Genomic DNA, 25,028 nt, shown 5'->3' with positions numbered 1-25,028 from the left:
GTTGTGTGAAGGAAGCCATGTTTTAAAGGACGCTAGAAAGACAACAATAACATGCAGTAGCAGGACTGTGGACTGGTTTCTGATAAACCTAGTCCTGGAATGTGGGCTGGTTTCTGATAAACCTAGTCCTGGAATACGAACTGGTTTCTGATAAACCTAGTCCTGGAATATGGTCTTGTTTCTGATAAACCTAGTCCTGGAATATGGCTGGTTTCTGATAAACCTAGTCCTGGAATATGGTCTTGTTTCTGATAAACCTAGCCCTGGAATATGGCCTGGTTTCTGATAAACCTAGTCCTGGAATACAGACTGGTTTCTGATAAACCTAGTCCTGGAATATGGCTGGTTTCTGATAAACCTAGTCCTGGAATATGGCTGGTTTCTGATAAACCTAGTCCTGGAATATGGCTGGTTTCTGATAAACCTAGTCCTAGAATACAGACTGGTTTCTGATAAACCTAGTCCTGGAATATGGGCTGAATCTGTTTTGGAAACCGGTGTGCTGTTGCAAATAGAAACCTGGCTCATTTCGCTTGTACTGTCCTTCCACGTTAATCTGTCATGTCATGTCTCCCTAAAGGTTTATTCCTGTTAATCTGTAATGTCTCCCTAAAGGTTTATTCCTGTTAATCTGTAATGTCTCCCTAAGGGTTTATTCCTGTTAATCTGTAATGTCTCACTAAGGGTTTATTCCTGTTAATCTGTAATGTCTCCCTAAAGGTTTATTCCTGTTAATCTGTAATGTCTCACTAAGGGTTTATTCCTGTTAATCTGTAATGTCTCCCTAAGGGTTTATTCCTGTTAATCTGTAATGTCTCACTAAGGGTTTATTCACGTTAATCTGTAATGTCTCACTAAGGGTTTATTCCTGTTAATCTGTCATGTCTCACTAAGGGTTTATTCCTGTTAATCTGTAATGTCTCACTAAGGGTTTATTCCTGTTAATCTGTCATGTCTCACTAAGGGTTTATTCCTGTTAATCTGTAATGTCTCACTAAGGGTTTATTCCTGTTAATCTGTAATGTCTCACTAAGGGTTTATTCACGTTAATCTGTAATGTCTCACTAAGGGTTTATTCCTGTTAATCTGTCATGTCTCACTAAGGGTTTATTCCTGTTAATCTGTAATGTCTCACTAAGGGTTTATTCCTGTTAATCTGTCATGTCTCACTAAGGGTTTATTCCTGTTAATCTGTAATGTCTCACTAAGGGTTTATTCCTGTTAATCTGTCATGTCTCACTAAGGGTTTATTCCTGTTAATCTGTAATGTCTCACTAAGGGTTTATTCCTGTTAATCTGTAATGTCTCCCTAAGGGTTTATTCCTGTTAATCTGTCATGTCTCACTAAGGGTTTATTCCTGTTAATCTGTAATGTTCCTCTAAGGTTTTATTCATTAAAAGAGAGACGTGAACAAAAAAACAAAACATGCCATACAATTTATTGGAACACGTGTAACATTTTACAGACAATCAAAAATACCCCACAGCTGTTGTATATTACATACAATACACACAGAGGGTAAGTGTATGTGTGTGTGTGTAACATCCATACTACTAATTCTGGATGCCCCCAAAACACCAACCGTGCCGTTACCATGGTTACAAACACCATGGGGGGGGGGGGTCGTCACTAACTCTCAGCCTCTCGGATCGCAGGGAGCCTTGATGATCCGCTCCCCTTTATATATGAATGACTCTAGGGATGCCTACCCAATTCTCTAAACTTGCACTTGTTCCCTCTCCCTCATCGATTTGAATGTAACGGATTCAGGCAAGAAACACGGTGGAAACGTACCCACTCCTCTCATTGAAAATTAATTCCAACCCATGTTTAGACCCCCTCCAATACTTTCAGAATCCTAAAAGGGAGTACTTGAGGAAGGAGGGAACTATAACCTCTCTCGTCAGGTCCCCCCCTCGGGGCTCCTATAATCTCTCTCGTCAGGTCCCCCCCTCGGGGCTCCTATAATCTCTCTCGTCAGGTCCCCCCCTCGGGGCTCCTATAATCTCTCTCGTCAGGTCCCCCCTCGGGATTCCCGGGTGGCACAACGGTCTAAGTCACTGCATCTCAGGCTAGAGGTTTCACTACAGACCCTGGTTTGAATCCAGGCTGAATCACAACCGGCCGTGGTTGGTAGTCCCATAGACGCTGGGCACACAATTTGGCCCAGCGTAGTCCGGCTTTGGCTGGTGTAGGCCGTCATTGTAAATAAGAATTTGTTCTGAACTGACATGCCTAGTTAAATAAAAGGTTAAAAAAAATCAAATGTCCAGAGGTGGCATGTATCAATCGTTTCAGACTAGGAGTGCTGATCTGGGATCAGATTGTGCTTCAGCCAACATGTCCTGGGCCTGTATTCATAAAGCCTCTCCTAGGAGGAGTGCTGATCAGGGATCAGGTCCCCGTTTGTTTATATCATCTTGTTCATTGTCTGCATTAAAAACAGGCAGACCAATTCTGAGATTTTTTTTCTCCAGTTACTGGTGAAAGATTTGATAAGTAAAAAAATATATATATACATATATATTATTGCCAAATAGATCAGAATTGGGATGCCTGTGTAAACGCAGGCCATCGTGATCTAAAATACTAACCTGATTCTAGATCAGCACTCCTCCTCGGAGAGGCTTTATGACTACTGGCCCTGATATACGATTCCACATCCGTGCAGTAGTGTGTCTGTGTGAAGATTGCTGTTGGCGCTCTGCCTGACAGGTGACCAGGTCTATTCTCTGATCTCACAGTCAAATCCTTTGGGAGTGAAGTCATTTGAAAAGCAGGGGGGGCGGAGAACATAGGAGCTTACGCAGCTGAGCCCAGCTGTTTAGAATGAAAGACATTCCCAAGGATCTGTATGTCTATGAAGCTCATTTGACGGGGAGACACATGCTGAGACGTGCCGTAATTAGCCGTCTATCGTCTCGCTGATGATCGCCAAGCACAGGCAAGCTTCATTACCTGTCCTGTCAAAAGCCAGAGCCCTTCTGATCACAGGAGATGCGTCTCCAGCGTGTGATTCGCTCCCGGCCTGTGACGTAGGGCGGGGTGATTTACAAACTCTCTCAGTCTCACGTCGCAATTGGATGTTCATCCATGTTTCTCAAAATGTCACAATGTTGAAGTTGTTCCAAACGTTAAAAAACGTTTTAAAAAAAAAGTGTTTAAGCTAGCCATTCACAGTTCGTTCCTAAACCTTAACCATTCAGAGTTAGTGGCTAACCTTAAACATTTAGGCATTAACTCTGAATGGTTAGCTTAAAAAAGGTAAGGGTCAAGGTTTGGGATAGACTTAAAACAAAACATTTATTTAAAAAACAACAACATTATTGCTGGATTAGAACATGCAACCTTTGGAATCAGAGGCGGCCGTTACCTACCTGAAGGTAACCGTGCTCACTGTTGCCCCCTAGTGGTCGGTTCCCACATCATTTCACATCATCCTAGATGTGCTCACTGTTGCCCCCTAGTGGTCGGTTCCCACATCATTTCCCATCATCCTAGATGTGCTCACTGTTGCCCCCTAGTGGTCGGTTCCCACATCATTTCCCATCATCCTAGATGTGCTCACTGTTGCCCCCTAGTGGTCGGTTCCCACATCATTTCCCATCATCCTAGATGTGCTCACTGTTGCCCCCTAGTGGTCGGTTCCCACATCATTTCCCATCATCCTAGATGTGCTCACTGTTGCCCCCTAGTGGTCGGTTCCCACATCATTTCCCATCATCCTAGATGTGCTCACTGTTGCCCCCTAGTGGTCGGTTCCCACATCATTTCCCATCATCCTAGATGTGCTCACTGTTGCCCCCTAGTGGTCGGTTCCCACATCATTTCACATCATCCTAGATGTGCTCACTGTTGCCCCCTAGTGGTCGGTTCCCACATCATTTCCCATCATCCTAGATGTGCTCACTGTTGCCCCCTAGTGGTCGGTTCCCACATCATTTCCCATCATCCTAGATGTGCTCACTGTTGCCCCCTAGTGGTCGGTTCCCACATCATTTCACATCATCCTAGATGTGCTCACTGTTGCCCCCTAGTGGTCGGTTCCCACATCATTTCCCATCATCCTAGATGTGCTCACTGTTGCCCCCTAGTGGTCGGTTCCCACATCATTTCACATCATCTTAGATGTGCTCACTGTTGCCCCCTAGTGGTCGGTTCCCACATCATTTCACATCATCCTAGATGTGCTCACTGTTGCCCCCTAGTGGTCGGTTCCCACATCATTTCCCATCATCCTAGATGTGCTCACTGTTGCCCCCTAGTGGTCGGTTCCCACATCATTTCCCATCATCCTAGATGTGCTCACTGTTGCCCCCTAGTGGTCGGTTCCCACATCATTTCACATCATCCTAGATGTGCTCACTGTTGCCCCCTAGTGGTCGGTTCCCACATAATTTCACATCATCCTAGATGTGCTCACTGTTGCCCCCTAGTGGTCGGTTCCCACATCATTTCCCATCATCCTAGATGTGCTCACTGTTGCCCCCTAGTGGTCGGTTCCCACATCATTTCCCATCATCCTAGATGTGCTCACTGTTGCCCCCTAGTGGTCGGTTCCCACATCATTTCCCAACATCCTCAGACATGGATGGACGTCGAATAATGACTTCTGTCACGGGTGACCAGGCTGTGGTAATACGACCTAAAAATAATACCTAAACATTTTTTTTTTTATGGTTTTCTTTCAAATACACTGTACAAATACAAACAGTCAGCAATAGTCTTATAAATTCTGGTCTTGTGAAATTATAATTACTAAATATAAGCCTTTCACAAGCATAAAACCCACTAATAACTGTATTATTTTATCAAAATAGTTTAAAACTGCTTTTTAGTTTAGTTTTGTTGTTGCAATAATCAATGATCTAGCTTGTAAGTCTATGAAAACATCCTTTTTATTAGAAATGTAACCAGTACCATGCATAATGACTAACTTCTGGTAGCAGGCATTATAGAAAATTAACAACAGGTCTCGTAAACAATCTCTCAAGTACAATCCTACGTGCCAGCTAATCTTTAAACATGTAAAAGTTCATCCAACTTGAAAAAACAAGTTGTTAGTTAACAAGGTAAAACTCAACTGAATTGTTATGAAAACACGCTGGACTGTTGGAACAGCACGCGAGCTTGTCCACACGGTCACGTTGAAAATCGAGTGGCCTACCTTATTTCTCGAGAGTGAGAACGAGTTGCCAATTCCTTATAGAATAGTGCTTTATGCTTATTGCACATTTTAATAAAAATAAAAAATAAAAGACTAAACAGCAAGTAGAACAGTACTTGGCTAAAATGAGCGAAGGTGCACACAGCAGAAGGAGCGACGAAGACAAGACTAAAAAAAAGACAACATGAGAACAAGCTGACAAACGCTCAGACCAAAGAAAATAAAAAATGAAGAAAAAAAATGAAAAAAAAAAAAACCCCAGCAACATTTGATTCTGGCAATACAGGCATTTGGAATATCACACAAAAAAAAACATACAATTGAAATGAACTTGACATAAATCCCCCAGCCCCTAGTGTGTGACGACACAGCACCCATCGCACCCTCTGTGCTCCGGCATGGGCCACTGCCGGAGCACAGAGAGGAGGTACAGGGTACAGCAGCCCTCAGAGAGATGGGGGCCGGAGCACAGAGAGGAGGTACAGGGGCCCTCAGAGAGATGGGGGCCGGAGCACAGAGAGGAGGTACAGGGTACAGCAGCCCTCAGAGAGATGGGGGCCGGAGCACAGAGAGGAAGTACAGGGTACAGCAGCCCTCAGAGAGATGGGGGCCGGAGCACAGAGAGGAGGTACAGGGGCCCTCAGAGAGATGGGGGCCAGAGCACAGAGAGGAGGTACAGGGGCCCTCAGAGAGATGGGGGCCGGAGCACAGAGAGGAGGTACAGGGGCCCTCAGAGAGATGGGGGCCGGAGCACAGAGAGGAGGTACAGGGGCCCTCAGAGAGATGGGGGCCGGAGCACAGAGAGGAGGTACAGGGGCCCTCAGAGAGATGGGGGCCGGAGCACAGAGAGGAGGTACAGGGGCCCTCAGAGAGATGGGGGATCTCCACACTGAAACAGGCCTTTTTCTACACATCTTTCGTCTAGTCTCTCTCTCTGTGTGTATAACCTCAATATGGTTGTTCCTCAGGGGAGGGACCTCTCTCTGTATGTGTGCTCTTAACCGAACTGGTTATCGTTATACACACAGCCCCTGCAGTGCAGCTGCAGTGTCCCGGTGAGTCGGTTCACTTGAGCCATAATAAATATAGAATCTCATTCCTGCTGCTGCAAAACACTGGAGCGTATCAGATCTGTATCTCCTCTCATTGGAAACTACTTCCAACCCATGTTCAGACGCCTCCAATACCTTCAGAATCCCGAGGGGACTGAACAAGTGCAGAGTCCAACTCATGCTTGGCTATTTATCTATCTATCTACACACACACACACACACACACACACAAATTGTTTTTCGATCGTTTGTCTACTCGATATAGAATATATTTTATTGATTCATCCTCGAGCTGTTTGTTTCAGGTCAGTGATACTGTCACTCTCTCTTTGTGTCGTTACAAATATAAAAAAAAAAAAAGTATGTTTTTAATCAAAATAGTTGACTCTATTTCTCTTTCCTATCAGTCAGTCAGTCTGCATCATATTCCCTATTCAGGGAGCATTGGGCTCTGGTCTAAAGTAGTACCACTATATAGGGAATATGGTGCCATTGAGATTACACAGACATGTTATTTTGCAGCCAGTCCCTCCCACCCAAAACACCCAACATATAATGTTGAAGAAAGGTTCTGAGAAGGATTCTAGAACGTTCCAGTGGAGGTTCTGAGAAGGATTCTAGAACGTTCCAGAGGAGGTTCTGAGAAGGATTCTAGAATGTTCCAGAGGAGGTTCTGAGAAGGATTCTAGAACGTTCCAGAGGAGGTTCTGAGAAGGATTCTAGAACGTTCCAGAGGAGGTTCTGAGAAGGATTCTAGAACGTTCCAGAGGAGGTTCTGAGAAGGATTCTAGAACGTTCCGGAGGAGGTTCTGAGAAGGATTCTAGAATGTTCCGGAGGAGGTTCCAGAGCATTGCTGTAACATCTGATTGTCAAAAAGTGGAGTTATTGGCAACACCATAAATAACACAACCAACTGATTGGCCAGTTAAGACAGAAATAGGTAGTAAAAAAACAAACAGGAAATAAAACAATGCTTTACTGTGAGATCATCGTACAGACAGACAGACAGATGGACGGACAGACGGAGGCTAAAGGAATGTACTTCTTCCAGATATATGACCATAGAATATACACAGGTAGACTGAAAGAGAGAATACTGAAGTTCTACTTTTAAAATAGCATTACTACAACAATACTGCACTATGTAGTGGTGTGACCTTATCCATGGTTACAGTAGTAGAGACCGTGTCATTCCAGACTGAAACACTTAGTAAAGGGAAGATGCTGCACAGTTCACTGACTACATCTCCCAGAGGTCTTTGAGGCTTTTTCAAAACAAAAATGTCCCTGTCATATATGGTCCAGTTCTTGAAGTTCTGTTTCAAAATGGTAGTTTTAGAAATCTGGTTTATAGATTCACAAAAAGGTTCCGTTGATTCCATACTGCTCAGTGTGTGTGTGTGTGTGTGTGTGTGTGAGATCAGAACTCTTATTGTGAAACATTTCCTGGGCTCCAGGTGACAGGTACCGTCCATTGACACAGAATACTCCACCAGGTAACAGGAACTAAACAGTCAGATCGCTTCATAACCAGGTGAGTCTATTCTCTACGTAGGCAAAGCCGCAGAGTTGAATCTCTAGTGTACACTGTCCATGGTGTCCCATCCCATATAGGGTTTATCCAGGTAGGTACGACTCGTATTACAAAACACACCAATTGTTGCTTTGGATTAAACACTATAGAGTCTTCCAGAAGGACTGGATAAAGGTTAAAATGTCAGAAATATGCCACATTTGATTAATACTTTTTTTTAAATCGTATTTTTTTATTTATTATTATGCTTTTAGATACAAAATGTTAAATATGTCAATAATCCTTCCAGAAAAAGGTCCATTCTATGGATACAATTTCTAGAAAATCCCATAAATTGTGGTTCTTTTTTTGTCCTGGTTTCATCTGGAATCACTCACAGGCTGGTTTATCCAGGTAGGCCCAATCCAGGCTGGTTTATCCAGGTAGGCCCATTCCAGGCTGGTTTATCCAGGTAGGCCCATTCCAGGCTGGTTTATCCAGGTAGGCCCAATCCAGGCTGGTTTATCCAGGTAGGCCCATTCCAGGCTGGTTTATCCAGGTAGGCCCATTCCAGGCTGGTTTATCCAGGTAGGCCCAATCCAGGCTGGTTTATCCAGGTAGGCCCAATCCAGGCTGGTTCATCCAGGTAGGCCCAATCCAGGCTGGTTTATCCAGGTAGGCCCAATCCAGGCTGGTTTATCCAGGTAGGCCCAATCCAGGCTGGTTCATCCAGGTAGGCCCATTCCAGGCTGGTTCATCCAGGTAGGCCCATTCCAGGCTGGTTTATCCAGGTAGGCCCAATCCAGGCTGGTTTATCCAGGTAGGCCCATTCCAGGCTGGTTTATCCAGGTAGGCCCAATCCAGGCTGGTTTATCCAGGTAGGCCCATTCCAGGCTGGTTTATCCAGGTAGGCCCAATCCAGGCTGGTTTATCCAGGTAGGCCCATTCCAGGCTGGTTCATCCAGGTATCCCATTCCAGGCTGGTTAATCCAGGTAGGCCCATTCCAGCCTACAGGTATATCGCTGTCCTCTGTCCCAAGTTAGATTTGTCCCAGGTATAGTCAAGACAATAGAGAACCAAGGTAACCCAGACTTACCCCGGTAAGACCTTGTTCTGGTCCTGGTGTGGCCCGGGTCTCAGGACTTGTTGTCCCCAGTAGGGGCTGGTTGTTCCAGTGAAAGGTCTTCGTCCGACAGCCCTGTTTCTACAGCGATCACCAGGGACGCCACAGATGCACTGCTCGTCATGGGCAGGAGTTCACCTAGAGAGAAGGATGAGAGAGGAGAGGGGGGAGATGAGGGAGATGCGAGAGAGAGGGGAGAGAGGGGGAGGGAGGGGGGCGAGAGAGAGGGGGGAGAGGAGAGAGAGAGGGGGGAGAGGAGAGAGAGAGGGGGGAGAGGCGAGAGAGAGGGGGGAGAGGCGAGAGAGAGGGGGGGATGCGAGAGAGAGGGGGGATGCGAGAGAGAGGGGTGAGATGAGGGAGAGGGTGCAATTCATAAAGTTGGCACTATGAGTGCAGCACCCCCACCCTTTCTCTCTCACCTGTGTGGGTATCAGTAGTAACAGTAATGGGACTATCCCTCAGAGGGTCTGGGTTGTGGTAGTCTTGTGGTAGCCCCACCCTCCGCATCCCCGGGTCTAGAACCACCGACCCCCCCTCACTGAGGGTCCCGTCACTGGACCCCGCCGACACCACAGCCTCCAGGACCAGGCCCTCCACCCCAACCCCACCCACCATCTCATAGTCCAAGGGCAGGTCATCCAGACAGTCTGCATTTAACTGGAGAGGAGAGAGAGGAAGAGAGAGAGACGGAGAGGAAGAGAGAGAGAGAGAGACAGAGAGGAAGAGAGAGAGAGACAGAGAGGAAGAGAGAGAGAGACGGGGAGGGGGTGAGAGACGGGGAGGGGGTGAGAGACAGGGAGGGGGCGAGAGACAGGGAGGGGGCGAGAGACAGGGAGGGGGTGAGAGACAGAGAGGAAGAGAGAGAGAGACGGAGAGGAAGAGAGAGAGAGAGAGAGAGGAAGAGAGAGAGAGACAGGGAGGAAGAGAGAGAGAGAGAGAGAGAGAGAGGAAGAGAGAGACAGAGAGGAAGAGAGAGAGACAGAGAGGAAGAGAGAGAGAGACAGGGAGGAAGAGAGAGAGAGAGAGAGAGAGAGAGGAAGAGAGAGACAGAGAGGAAGAGAGAGAGACAGAGAGGAAGAGAGAGAGAGACAGAGAGGAAGAGAGAGACGGAGAGGAAGAGAGAGAGAGACAGAGAGGAAGAGAGAGAGAGGAAGAGAGAGAGAGACAGGGAGGAAGAGAGAGAGAGACAGAGAGGAAGAGAGAGAGAGACAGGGAGAGAGAGAGACGGGAAGGAAGAGAGAGAGACGGAGAGGAAGAGAGAGAGACGGAGAGGAAGAGAGATAGAGACGGGAGGAAGAGAGAGAGAGACAGAGAGGAAGAGAGAGAGAGAGAGAGAGGAAGAGAGAGAGAGACAGAGAGGAAGAGAGAGAGAGAGACGGAGAGGAAGAGAGAGAGACGGAGAGGAAGAGAGAGAGACGGAGAGGAAGAGAGATAGAGACGGGAGGAAGAGAGAGAGAGACAGAGAGGAAGAGAGAGAGACAGAGAGGAAGAGAGAGAGAGACAGAGAGGAAGAGAGAGAGAGACAGGGAGAGAGAGAGACGGGAAGGAAGAGAGAGAGAGAGGAAGAGAGAGAGAGACAGGGAGGGGGTGAGAGACGGGGAGGGGGCGAGAGACGGGGAGGGGCGAGAGACAGGGAGGCGAGAGACAGGAGGGGCGAGAGACAGGGAGGGGGCGAGAGACAGGGAGGGGGCGAGAGACAGGAGGGGGGCGAGAGACAGGGAGGGGCGAGAGACAGGGAGGGGCGAGAGACAGGGAGGGGCGAGAGACAGGAGGGGCGAGAGACAGGGAGGCAGGGGGGCGAGAGACAGGGAGGGGCAGGGAGGGGGTGAGACAGGGAGGGGGCGAGAGACAGGGAGGGGCGAGAGACAGGGAGGGGCGAGAGACAGGGAGGGGCGAGAGACAGGGAGGGGATGACAGACAGGGAGGGGGCGAGAGACAGGGAGGTGGCGAGAGACAGGGAGGGGGCGAGAGACAGGGAGGGGGCGAGAGACAGGGAGGGGCAGGGAGGGGGTGAGAGACAGGGAGGGGGTGAGAGACAGGGAGGGGATGACAGACAGGGAGGGGGCGAGAGACAGGGAGGGGGTGAGAGGGGTAGCGAGGAGAGGAAGAGCAGAGAGAGAAACAGTTCAGTATATGTGGGTTCAGTTCAAACATATTCAAATCGTGTTGGTGCGAGGGAGTGAAGTTTAAATTCATTTGAGTCAATTCAATTCTGATGGTGACAAACAGAAGAAGAAAAAAAGCAGCTTTTGATTCGTTTGAATGAGTGACTTTGATTCTGAAATGACTCACAGCGATGCCCAGGGCTTTGAGGATGTCTATCTTACACATGGGACAGGTCCTGTGATCCAACAGCCAGGGGTCCACACAGTTCTTATGGAACAGATGTCTGAGAGGAGATAGAGGTTATAACATGTTTATAAAAAGGTCTATGACAGGTTATAACAGGTCTATAACAATGGGACAGGTCCTGTGATCCAACAGCCAGGGGTCCACACAGTTCTTATGGAACAGATGTCTGAGAGGAGATAGAGGTTATAACATGTTTATAAAAAGGTCTATAACAGGTTATAACAGGTCTATAACAATGGGACAGGTCCTGTGATCCAACAGCCAGGGGTCCACACAGTTCTTATGGAACAGATGTCTGAGAGGAGAAACACAAACATGGCTTTATAAAACAGTTTATAACGGGTCTGTAACATGTTTATAACAGGTGGTTTACAACACGAGTGCTAAGGTAGGTTTACCAGCAGGGTAAAGTGTTTATAACAGTTTCCCAAGTGTTTATAAAAAAGGGTTTACAAATGTGTTATAAAACAGGTGTGATAAAGTGACAAGCCAGTCTCCTTTTAGCCTCGTTTGACACCTGAGTTACTTAACAGAAGGCACATCTCCAGAGGTGTTCCAGGTAGGTCATGACATCACAAGGGGGTGGAGCCTTTCTTCTTTAGTTCTCGATTGTTCCTCAAGCAAGTGGGGAGGCCGATGACATCACAGATTCCCGACGTGAAGTTTGCAGTTGTGTAAAAAGAATTTAATCAATATGTATTTTTTTTACCCTTTATAGTACAGTGTTCCCCAACTGGCGGCCTGCGAGCCAAATTTGGCCCACGTGTGGTTTTATTTGCCCTGCCCCCAAGTAAAAAAAAATAAATTCAAAAAAACATTTGTATTTATTTTTTGAGGACATAAGACTGTAAAAAAACACCAGGAAATCAACTCTAAGTGATTTGTGATTGAAGAAATTTGTTCCAACGCACAATAGAAAGACATGATCTTATACAAAAGTATAATTATGTTTTAATAATAATTATGTTTTAGTAAAACATATCTGTTTCGGGGCTTCTTGCGGTCAATTTGCAGTCTACAAATTATGTTCTGGACCCCGACCATCCGCTCAAGAGAGAAAGAAGAAAAAGTTTGACCGCAAGAATCCACCAAAACAAGAATCCACCAAAACAAGAATCCACCAAAACAAGAATCCACCAAAACAGATGTTTTTAGTAAAACATAATTATTTCAAACCTTACTTACTTTTGTATACGATCATGTCTTTCTATTGTGCGTTGGAACAAATTTCTTCAATCAAAAATCACTTGGAGCTGATTTCCAGGTGTTTTTACAGTCTTATGTCTCTGAATGCAGTTTGGGGGAAGTCGCTAACTAGCGTTGTATAGTTTGGGGGAAGTCGCTAACTAGCGTTGTGCAGTTTGGGGGAAGTCGCTAACTAGCGTTGTGCAGTTTGGGGGAAGTCGCTAACTAGCGTTGTGTAGTTTGGGGGAAGTCGCTAACTAGCGTTGTGTAGTTTGGGGGAAGTCGCTAACTAGCGTTGTGCAGTTTGGGGGAAGTCGCTAACTAGCGTTGTGCAGTTTGGGGGAAGTCGCTAACTAGCGTTGTGTAGTTTGGGGGAAGTCGCTAACTAGCGTTGTGTAGTTTGGGGGAAGTCGCTAACTAGCGTTGTGCAGTTTGGGGGAAGTCGCTAACTAGCGTTGTGCAGTTTGGGGGAAGTCGCTAACTAACTAGGTTCGATTCCAGGCTGTATCACAGCGGTCTAAGGCACTGCATGTCAGTGCTAGAGGCATCACTACAGACCCTGGTTCGATTCCAGGCTGCATCACAACCGGCCGTGATTAGGAGTCCCATAGGGAGGCGCACACCATTGGCCCAGCGTCGTCTGGCGTTGGCCCGGGGTAGGACGTCATTGTAAATAAGAATTTGTTCTTAACTGACTTGCCTAGTTAAATAAAGGTTACATTTAAAAAAAAAAATGTTTAAAAAAATATTGGTATCTCAAAACTACCTCAACTTCCTTCATACTGGACACAGACCTAAAAGTGGTATCCAACAGTTCAATAAGTAGAATAAAAGGCCTCATTACCCTTTAAGTGTTTCTAACGGTCTTATTTACCTGCAGGGTAGAATCCTGACCACATCGTTCGGCTTGTAGCCCTCGATACACACAGCACAGTTATCAAAATCTGACTCCGTTTCCCCGTCTCCTTTCCTGATGGTCCTGACCTGCAGTTTATTAATGGCCTTCTTAGCTGCATCTCCCAGACGCCTCTGGAGAGAGGGGAGAGAGGGGAGAGAGAGAGGAGAGGGGGCGGGGAAACGAGAGAGAGGGGGAGAGAGAGGGGGCGGGGAAACGAGAGAGAGGGGAGAGAGAGAGGAGAGGGGGGCGGGGAAACGAGAGAGAGAGGGGAGAGAGAGGGGGCGGGGAAACGAGAGAGAGGGGGAGAGAGAGAGGAGAGGGGGGCGGGGAAACGAGAGAGAGGGGGAGAGAGGGGCAGGGAAACGAGAGAGAGGGGGGGGTGGGGAAACGAGAGAGAGGGGGGGGAGAGGGGGCGGGGAAACGAGAGAGAGAGGAGAGGGGGGCGGGAAACGAGAGAGAGAGGGGTGGGGAAACGAGAGAGAGAGAGAGAGAGGGGGGAAACGAGAGAGAGGGGGAGAGAGAGGGGGCGGGGAAACGAGAGAGAGGGGAGAGAGAGAGGGGCGGGGAAACGAGAGAGAGAGAGAGGGGGCGGGGAAACGAGAGAGAGAGGGGGCGGGAAACGAGAGAGAGAGAGAGGAGAGGGGGGAAACGAGAGAGAGGGGAGAGAGATGGGGCGGGAAACGAGAGAGAGGGGGGGCGGGGAAACGAGAGAGAGGGGGGGCGGGGAAACGAGAGAGAGGGGTGGGCGGGGAAACGAGAGAGGGGGCGGGGAAACGAGAGAGAGGGGGAGAGAGAGGGGGCGGGAAACGAGAGAGAGGGGGGGCGGGGAAACGAGAGAGAGAGGAGAGGGGGGCGGGGAAACGAGAGAGAGAGGAGAGGGGGGCGGGAAACGAGAGAGCGGGGGGCGGGGAAACGAGAGAGAGGGGAGAGAGAGGGGGCGGGGCAGGGAGAGAGAGGGGGGAAACGAGAGAGAGGGGGGCGGGGAAACGAGAGAGAGGGGGCGGGGAAACGAGAGAGAGGGGGGCGGGGAAACGAGAGAGATAGGAGAGGGGGGCGGGGAAACGAGAGAGAGAGAGAGGGGGGCGGGGGGGCGGGGAAACGAGAGGGGGGGCGGGGAAATGAGAGAGAGGTGGGCGGGGAAACGAGAGAGAGAGAGAGAGAGGGGGGGACGGGAAACGAGAGAGAGGGGGGGCGGGGAAACGAGAGAGAGGGGGGCGGGGAAACGAGAGAGAGGGGGGGCGGGGAAACGAGAGAGAGGGGGAGAGAGAGGGGGGCGGGGAAACGAGAGAGATAGGAGAGGGGGGGCGGGGAAACGAGAGAGAGAGGGGCCGGGGAAACGAGAGAGAGAGAGAGGAGAGGGGGGGGCGGGGAAACGAGAGGGGGGGGCGGGGAAACGAGAGAGAGGGGGGCGGGGAAACGAGAGAGAGAGAGGGTCTGATCACTTATGTAAATGTCTATATTTATTTTATAAATTTGCAAAAATGTTTTGTCATTATGGGGTATTGTGATGTCATTATGGGGTATTGTGATGTCATTATGGGGTATTGTGATGTCATTATGGGGTATTGTGATGTCATTATGGGGTATTGTGTGTAGATTGATGAGGGGAGGCAAAAACATTTAATACATTTTAGAATCAGGCTGTAATGTGTGTAGGGCTGTGACGGCCATGGAATTTAGGATTTGGGGATTATTTCGCTGTCTCCATAATAACCGTTCAAATAGCAAACACACACATTTCTCCTCTCCTCCACTCTTGACTGCATACTGCTGCCATAATACTACATTTCATTTAATACAATGCCTGTTCTATTTACCAGTCATATAACCAGGGTTACAGGTTCCCAGCCTGTTCTATTTACCAGTCATATTACCAGGGTTACAGGTTCCCAGCCTGGTCTATTTACCAGTCATATTACCAGGGTTACAGGTTCCCAGCCTGTTCTATTTAACAGTCATATTACCAGGGTTACAGGTTCCCAGTCTATTTACCAGTCATATTACCAGGGTTACAGGATCCCAGCCTGTTCTATTTACCAGTCATATTACCAGGGTTACAGGTTCCCAGCCTGTTCTATTTACCAGTCATATTACCAGGGTTACAGGTTCCCAGCCTGTTCTATTTACCAGTCATATTACCAGGGTTACAGGTTCCCAGCCTGGTCTATTTACCAGTCATATTACCAGGGTTAGAGGTCCCCAGCCTGGTCTATTTACCAGTCATATTACCAGGGTTACAGGTTCCCAGCCTGGTCTATTTACCAGTCATATTACCAGGGTTACAGGTTCCCAGCCTGGTCTATTTACCAGTCATATTACCAGGGTTACAGGTTCCCAGCCTATTTACCAGTCATATTACCAGGGTTACAGGTTCCCAGCCTGGTCTATTTACCAGTCATATTACCAGGGTTACAGGTTCCCAGTCTATTTACCAGTCATATTACCAGGGTTACAGGTTCCCAGCCTGGTCTATTTACCAGTCATATTACCAGGGTTACAGGTTCCCAGTCTATTTACCAGTCATATTACCAGGGTTAGAGGTTCCCAGCCTGTTCTATTTACCAGTCATATTACCAGGGTTAGAGGTTCCCAGCCTGGTCTATTTACCAGTCATATTACCAGGGTTACAGGTTCCCAGCCTGTTCTATTTACCAGTCATATTACCAGGGTTACAGGTTCCCAGTCTATTTACCAGTCATATTACCAGGGTTAGAGGTTCCCAGCCTGTTCTATTTACCAGTCATATTACCAGGGTTAGAGGTTCCCAGCCTGGTCTATTTACCAGTCATATTACCAGGGTTAGAGGTTCCCAGCCTGTTCTATTTACCAGTCATATTACCAGGGTTAGAGGTTCCCAGCCTGGTCTATTTACCAGTCATATTACCAGGGTTACAGGTTCCCAGCCTGTTCTATTTACCAGTCATATTACCAGGGTTACAGGTTCCCAGTCTATTTACCAGTCATATTACCAGGGTTAGAGGTTCCCAGCCTGGTCTATTTACCAGTCATATTACCAGGGTTACAGGTTCCCAGCCTGTTCTATTTACCAGTCATATTACCAGGGTTACAGGTTCCCAGTCTATTTACCAGTCATATTACCAGGGTTAGAGGTTCCCAGCCTGTTCTATTTACCAGTCATATTACCAGGGTTAGAGGTTCCCAGCCTGGTCTATTTACCAGTCATATTACCAGGGTTAGAGGTTCCCAGCCTGTTCTATTTACCAGTCATATTACCAGGGTTAGAGGTTCCCAGCCTGGTCTATTTACCAGTCATATTACCAGGGTTACAGGTTCCCAGCCCTGTGTGTACCTGGCTGGTTCTAGGGTAATTGTACCAGCCCTGTGTGTACCTGGCTGGTTCTAGGGTAATTGTACCAGCCCTGTGTGTACCTGGCTGGTTCTAGGGTAATTGTACCAGCCCTGTGTGTACCTGGCTGGTTGTAGGGTAATTGTACCAGCCCTGTGTGTACCTGGCTGGTTCTAGGGTAATTGTACCAGCCCTGTGTGTACCTGGTAGCGGTCTCGTGCGTTGACGTATCTGAACCTCTGTATGTAGTAGAAGACGAGCCAGGCCAGAGAGATGATCATCAGGATGATGAAGGAGATGGAGACGAACACCACCGACGTCCTGCTCACGTACTTCTGGAGGTTACGCGTTCCTATGGTGATGTGCATGGTTACCGTGACGTTCCGCTCTAGCAGAGCAGCGACCTCGCGACCTTTAGGCTCGGGGATCATGATGGCGACCACATCACCCATACCTGAGAAGGAGGGAGGGGAGATTTTAGGACAGGAATAGAAATAAAACAGACTCTCTGTGTGTGTGTGTGTGTGTGTGTGTGTGTCTTCACTGCTCAGCAGAAGAAGCCTTGTGACTGTCTGGTCTGGGACCTGACTCGTCTCCTGTGGCAGAATTTAGAACCTCCACGTAGATTCTAAGAACACTGGGACTGTAAACAGAACTCCTGAGTGTTCCATCCTAACATAAACCTCATTAGTCTCTCTAAATGGCGTGAAGAAGGAGTGCGACAGGGCCATTTGTGAAATTCCTGACTCCACCACGGAACGTCAAGAACGCAGAGAGGAATGTTCCAGGTGTATTCATGGGGCCTGGACTACCCAACACTTATCATCACTGAACACACACACACTTATTGATCCCCAGACCAGATAGAGAACACAGTCTGATAATAGACACAAACAGCAAGGCATACACACACACACACACACACACACACACACACACACACACACACACACACACACACACACACACACACACACACACACACACACACACACACACACATACACCATGGCCAGTTTATTAGGTAAACCAGCCCGTTCACGAAAATGGTTCGCTCCTACAGACAGTAAGTCACGTGGCCGTGGCTTGCTATATACAGCAGGCAGACAGGCATCCAGGCATTCAGTTACTGTTTGATTGAACGTTAGAAAACTAGTGACCTAAGAGACTTTGAGCGATGTATGATCGTTGGTGTCATGCACGCCGAATGCAGTATCTCAGAAACGGGCCGGCCACTTGGTGTTTTCACGCACGACAGTGTCTAGGGTTTACCGAGAAGGGCGCGACAAACAAAAAAAACGTACAGTGTCTTGGGTTTACCGAGAAGGGCGCGACAAACAAAACACACACAGTGTCTAGGGTTTACCGAGAAGGGCGCGACAAACAAAAAAAACGTACAGTGTCTTGGGTTTACCGAGAAGGGCGCGACAAACAAAACACACATACAGTCAGCGGCTGTCCTGTGAAAACAGCTCGTTGATGTAAGAGGTCGAAGGAGAATGGTGCAAGCTAACAGGCGGAGCCACAAACAGACAACGGCGCAGTACAACAGTGGTGCAGAACGGCATCTCAGGACACCTCGATCCTCGTCACGGATTGGCTATTGCAGCAGACGACCACACCGGGTTCCACTCCTCTCAGTTAAAGAAAGAAGAGGCTCCACGGCCACATCCTGCCTGGTGTCAACGGTACAGGCGGGTGGCGGAGGTGTAATAATGTTTCCCTGGTACACGTTAAGTCCCTGTGTGTGTGTGAGTGTGTGTGATGGACATGCATACATACACTAGACATTGCATTCTGAAAGTATTCAGACCCCTGGACTTTTTCCACATTTTGTTAGGTTACAACCTTATTCTAAAATTTATTAAAATATGTTTTACTCATCAATCTACACACAATACGCCATAATAAGGACAAAGCAAAAACAGGTTAAGAAATTTTTGCAAATTTATTTTAAAAAAATTAAGAAATGGAAATCTCACATTTACACAAGTATTCAGACCCTTTACTCAAAACTTTGTTTGAAGCACCTTTGGCAGCGATTACAGCCTCGAGTTTTCTTGGGTATGAAGCTACAAGCTTGGCACACCTGTATTTGGGGAGTTTCTCCTATTGTTCTCTGTAGACCCTGGTATTAACAGGGTAGAGGTTAGAATGTTACCTCATCAGAATAGTGTCAAGTCTCTCCTCCTCTTTACCAATAGCAAGCAGGCAGAATGCCAATCACTATTTAAGTTCAGCCTATGAGCACGGCACACTGAGGACATTCCGGGACGCTCGCTGATTAACCTATGGGCTCAATTATGCAATAATCACTCCCCTTTCTGTCAACCAATGGGCATAAATCTAGGGGAGTTATTTATGTCAACTCATCCCACGTCTGTCACTTTATGTTTTTCTGCAACAGTCTTCCAATGACCTTTCACCTTCCCACCACCGGCATAATAACCTGAAAGCCCGTCATCAACATCTGTCTCTGAGGAGCATTCCTCGGAGACGAGACCGAACACAAACTATTCAATAAACGTCCAGATTGTATTATTTCGTCTGCTGTCATTCGGTTAAGACTGTACTACTCGATTGAACTGCGTGGTAGGGTCTCTCTACTCCCTGCAGACACACTGCATTCTACACTCCCTGCAGTGACACACAGCATTCTCTACTCCCTGTATCACACAGCATTCTATACTCCCTGCAGTGACACAGCATTCTATACTCCCTGCAGTGACACACAGCATTCTATACTCCCTGCAGTGACACACTGCATTCTATACTCCCTGCAGTGACACACAGCATTCTATACTCCCTGCAGTGACACACTGCATTCTATACTCCCTGCAGTGACACACAGCATTCTATACTCCCTGCAGTGACACACTGCATTCTATATTCCCTGCAGTGACACACAGCATTCTATACCCCCTGCAGTGACAGACACACTGCATTCTACACTCCCTGCAGTGACAGACACACTGCATTCTACACTCCCTGCAGTGACACACAGCATTCTACACTCCCTGCAGTGACACACAGCATTCTACACTCCCTGCAGTGACACACAGCATTCTACACTCCCTGCAGTGACACACACAGCATTCTATACTCCCTGCAGTGACACACAGCATTCTATACCCCTGCAGTGACACATAGCATTCTATACCCCCTGCAGTGACAGACACACAGCATTCTATACCCCCTGCAGTGACAGACACACAGCATTCTATACCCCCTGCAGTGAGAGACACACTGCATTCTATACCCCCTGCAGTGACAGACACACAGCATTCTATACTCCCTGCAGTGACAGACACACAGCATTCTATACTCCCTGCAGTGACAGACACACAGCATTCTATACTCCCTGCAGTGACAGACACACAGCATTCTATACTCCCTGCAGTGACACACAGCATTCTACACTCCCTGCAGTGACACACAGAATTCTATACTCCCTGCAGTGACAGACACACAGCATTCTATACTCCCTGCAGTGACACACAGCATTCTATACCCCTGCAGTGACAGACACACTGCATTCTATACCCCTGCAGTGACAGACACACTGCATTCTTTACCCCCTGCAGTGACAGACACACTGCATTCTATACCCTCTGCAGTGACAGACACACTGCATTCTATACCCCCTGCAGTGACAGACACACTGCATTCTATACCCCCTGCAGTGACAGACACACTGCATTCTATACCCCTGCAGTGACAGACACACTGCATTCTATACCCCCTGCAGTGACAGACACACTGCATTCTATACCCCCTGCAGTGACAGACACACTGCATTCTATACCCCCTGCAGTGACAGACACACAGCATTCTATACCCCCTGCAGTGACAGACACACAGCATTCTATACCCCCTGCAGTGACAGACACACTGCATTCTATACCCCCTGCAGTGACAGACACACTGCATTCTATACCCCCTGCAGTGACAGACACACAGCATTCTATACCCCCTGCAGTGACAGACACACAGCATTCTATACCCCCTGCAGTGACACACACAGCATTCTATACCCCCTGCAGTGACAGACCCACTGCATTCTATACCCCCTGCAGTGACAGACCCACTGCATTCTATACCCCCTGCAGTGACAGACACACTGCATTCTATACTCCCTGCAGTGACAGACACACTGCATTCTATACCCCCTGCAGTGACAGACACACTGCATTCTATACCCCCTGCAGTGACAGACACACTGCATTCTATACTCCCTGCAGTGACACACAGCATTCTATACTCCCTGCAGTGACACACAGCATTCTATACTCCCTGCAGTGACACACATGCTGTGTGTCTGTCTGTAGAGAGTAGAGGATGCTGTGTGTCTGTCTGTAGAGACTAGAGGATGCTGTGTGTCTGTCTGTAGAGAGTAGAGGATGCTGTGTGTCTGTCTGTAGAGAGTAGAGGATGCTGTGTGTCTGTCTGTAGAGAGTAGAGGATGCTGTGTGTCTGTCTGTAGAGAGGAGAGGATGCTGTGTGTCTGTAGAGAGTAGAGGATGCTGTGTGTCTGTCTGTAGAGACTAGAGGATGCTGTGTGTCTGTCTGTAGAGAGTAGAGGATGCTGTGTGTCTGTCTGTAGAGAGTAGAGGATGCTGTGTGTCTGTCTGTAGAGAGTAGAGGATGCTGTGTGTCTGTCTGTAGAGAGGAGAGGATGCTGTGTGTCTGTAGAGAGTAGAGGATGCTGTGTGTCTGTCTGTAGAGAGTAGAGGATGCTGTGTGTCGGTCTGTAGAGAGTAGAGGATGCTGTGTGTCTGTCTGTAGAGAGTAGAGGATGCTGTGTGTCTGTAGAGAGTAGGGGATGCTGTGTGTCTGTAGAGAGGAGAGGATGCTGTGTTTCTGTAGAGAGTAGAGGATGCTGTGTGTCTGTAGAGAGTAGAGGATGCTGTGTGTCTGTCTGTAGAGAGGAGAGGATGCTGTGTGTCTGTCTGTAGAGAGGAGAGGATGCTGTGTGTCTGTCTGTAGAGAGTAGAGGATGCTGTGTGTCTGTCTGTAGAGAGTAGAGGATGCTGTGTGTCTGTAGAGAGTAGAGGATGCTGTGTGTCTGTAGAGAGTAGAGGATGCTGTGTGTCTGTAGAGAGTAGAGGATGCTGTGTGTCTGTAGAGAGTAGATGATGCTGTGCGTCTGTAGAGAGGAGAGGATGCTGTGTGTCTGTAGAGAGTAGAGGATGCTCTGTGTCTGTAGAGAGTAGAGGATGCTGTGTGTCTGTAGAGAGTAGAGGATGCTGTGTGTCTGTCTGTAGAGAGTAGAGGATGCTGTGTGTCGGTCTGTAGAGAGTAGAGGATGCTGTGTGTCTGTCTGTAGAGAGTAGAGGATGCTGTGTGTCTGTAGAGAGTAGGGGATGCTGTGTGTCTGTAGAGAGGAGAGGATGCTGTGTTTCTGTAGAGAGTAGAGGATGCTGTGTGTCTGTAGAGAGTAGAGGATGCTGTGTGTCTGTCTGTAGAGAGGAGAGGATGCTGTGTGTCTGTCTGTAGAGAGTAGAGGATGCTGTGTGTCTGTCTGTAGAGAGTAGAGGATGCTGTGTGTCTGTAGAGAGTAGAGGATGCTGTGTGTCTGTAGAGAGTAGAGGATGCTGTGTGTCTGTAGAGAGTAGAGGATGCTGTGTGTCTGTAGAGAGTAGATGATGCTGTGCGTCTGTAGAGAGGAGAGGATGCTGTGTGTCTGTAGAGAGTAGAGGATGCTCTGTGTCTGTAGAGAGTAGAGGATGCTGTGTGTCTGTAGAGAGTAGAGGATGCTGTGTGTGTGTGTGTGTGTGTGTGTGTGTGTGTGTGTGTGTGTGTGTGTGTGTGTGTGTGTTGTCCGTCCACTGGCACAGTAAGTTGAAACGTAAATGTATTTAACTTCTGGCTTTCCGTAGACTCAATAGAATTGAAAGTAACTGTAGTGTATGAAACCAACACCTGAATCAAGGATCTGCTATTGTTCTGATTTCCAGATTATACTAAGTTCGTGATTGTCTGGGTCCTGATTCTAAAATGGTTTTGACATAATTATACACAGCTAGTTACACACAAGACAAGACGAGACATAACACCCACGCCCTGGATGATCGCAGTAAACAAGTCATTGATCTATGCATAACAACCCGTTAAATCATATGACGGTCTGGCCGACCGACGGGACAATACCTGAATGTGGCATTGTGATTGTATCGTTGGAGTTGCTCGATCCAACGTTGAATATAACGATGGCCGATGCGTTTTGACTCGATGCATTTCGTATTTTATCTTTAAATGTGCAGTTTCCCCTGGCAATCAGAGCTATCCACGCACTGTCTTGGACCGGAACAGTGAACCGGGTACCGGGATCACAGGCTTGTCTATCCTGGGTGAGAGAAGGAAGTACAACGATTCCTTTCGCTTCGCGTTTCAGCGAATGTTCCCCGTATCGCCCGTATTCTGCTTTCTCCGTCCGGACTTCAGACGTGACCGGGTCTATGTAGGTGATATTAACGAAAGCGGTGTACCATTCCTCTCTCTCGGCCACGGTAAAGTCCAAACACAGGAGGTGAACGAAACAAAACGACAGGAGCCATGTAGACAGGGCTAAACTGCGGCAGGCCTGGATCAGCGACATGACTATCTGGGTTTATGATTATATATATATATATATATATATATATATATATATGTCTCTCTGTGTCTCTCTGTCTGTCCGGTAAAATGTTCTGTGGTACCGTCCACACCTAAAAGTAGATCCTGTTAGTAAACGGGTCCATAAGGAGTGGGTTGTTTTCCATCCTCCCCCCGGTCTCTCTGTGTAAACACAACAACACCTCCTCTACTAGATAATGTAGGGTTGAAGACATCCGACAAAAACCAAAAGACTAATAGTTTGTTCCCAGCTACCGCGACGAAACGGTACCGAGCTACCTTGAGACCCCAGTTGACCCTCTGCAGAGACGTTATAAAGTTTTGTTTTGGTTATAAACGGTAACGGGTCCACGAAGTGTTTCTCTGTTCCTTTTTTTGTCCACTTTCACAATAAAAGTCTCTTCCTGTACACTTCGTAAATGAATAATTAGGGGCGAAAAATGTGCACAATTATCGATATATTGTTTTCTAGTTATCATACAAAGAATAATTTAACGTATTTCTAAGATGTAATTTTGTAAATGTATTTTGTTTTGTATGTGTACTCCTATAATATAATACAACATGATCTGTACATTGTGTTACAGTAAAAACAGTCCCATCCTCAAGAACAAATAACGGTATTTATAATACCATTGACGTCACTAGACCCGGGCTTTTCCGATTTTTACAGGCATGCTGGGAATGATTTTGTCTCAGCCCTGAGTCTTTTACCCTACTGGGATGATGTGAAACAAACTCGGGTACACTGCATTCATTACACACTGCCGATAAATACTCCAAATCATAAGCCCTGGCCTTTTTAAGTGCTGCCTAAAACCAACATGTCTGTCTGTGGTCTCAGAATATGTAGTGGGGCGTTTTAGGACGTCCCCCAGTGACTGCACTGGAGGTGGGGGAAAAATGCCATCCATTGCAGATTTAGGAGGAAAGCTAAGCTGGCAATGAATTATTGAGTCAACCTACAGGGACATGGGTTATCTCATCCTTGCGGAAAGGGATTTTACAGGCATGCTGGGAACATGAGCTTTGGGTGGGTGGGTAATAAGTAGTGGGGATATTGATGTTGTCGTTTCAACGAGCAAGGCAGAGGCAAAAAGCCTGACTATGGACAGTGATGGTGCAGGAGCAGGTTAAAAGCCTGATATGGACAGTGATGGTGCAGGAGCAGGTTAAAAGCCTGATATGGACAGTGATGGTGCAGGAGCAGGTTAAAAGCCTGACTATGGACAGTGATGGTGCAGGAGCAGGTTAAAAGCCTGACTATGGACAGTGATGGTGCAGGAGCAGGTTAAAAGCCTGATATGGACAGTGATGGTGCAGGAGCAGGTTAAAAGCCTGACTATGGACAGTGATGGTGCAGGAGCAGGTTAAAAGCCTGACTATGGACAGTGATGGTGCAGGAGCAGGTTAAAAGCCTGATATGGACAGTGATGGTGCAGGAGCAGGTTAAAAGCCTGATATGGACAGTGATGGTGCAGGAGCAGGTTAAAAGCCTGACTATGGACAGTGATGGTGCAGGAGCAGGTTAAAAGCCTGATATGGACAGTGATGGTGCAGGAGCAGGTTAAAAGCCTGACTATGGACAGTGATGGTGCAGGAGCAGGTTAAAAGCCTGACTATGGACAGTGATGGTGCAGGAGCAGGTTAAAAGCCTGACTATGGACAGTGATGGTGCAGGAGCAGGTTAAAAGCCTGATATGGACAGTGATGGTGCAGGAGCAGGTTAAAAGCCTGATATGGACAGTGATGGTGCAGGAGCAGGTTAAAAGCCTGACTATGGACAGTGATGGTGCAGGAGCAGGTTAAAAGC

General features: G+C 47.7%; 2 protein-coding genes across 2 annotated transcripts in view; one reads left to right on the top strand and one right to left on the bottom strand.

Annotated features, from left to right (window-relative positions):
* The window catches only part of LOC106578192 (protein phosphatase methylesterase 1), a 17,786-nt gene extending 17,494 nt beyond the window's left edge, over window positions 1-292 (top strand). The window contains exon 13 of the mRNA XM_014156826.2: window positions 1-292. This exon is cut by the window's left edge and continues 507 nt beyond it. The gene's annotated coding sequence lies outside the window, so the exon portion shown is untranslated.
* A 4,582-nt stretch (window positions 293-4,874) lies between these two features.
* On the bottom strand, window positions 4,875-23,592 carry LOC106593466 (RING finger protein 150). Its single transcript, XM_045711381.1, has 6 exons — window positions 22,751-23,592; window positions 16,804-17,054; window positions 13,270-13,424; window positions 11,151-11,247; window positions 9,278-9,515; window positions 4,875-8,996 (listed from the first exon to the last, which is right to left on the bottom strand). Exons 1-6 carry the CDS (start codon window positions 23,196-23,198, stop codon window positions 8,872-8,874), a joined length of 1,314 nt encoding a protein of 437 aa, XP_045567337.1. The 5' UTR covers window positions 23,199-23,592; the 3' UTR covers window positions 4,875-8,871.
* Between the last annotated feature and the right edge of the window lie 1,436 nt (window positions 23,593-25,028).

The sequence above is a fragment of the Salmo salar genome, unplaced genomic scaffold (genome assembly GCF_905237065.1).
Source record: "Salmo salar unplaced genomic scaffold, Ssal_v3.1, whole genome shotgun sequence".
Classification (NCBI taxonomy): Eukaryota; Metazoa; Chordata; class Actinopteri; order Salmoniformes; family Salmonidae; genus Salmo; species Salmo salar.
This window is presented reverse-complemented; position numbering and strand designations above follow the sequence as displayed.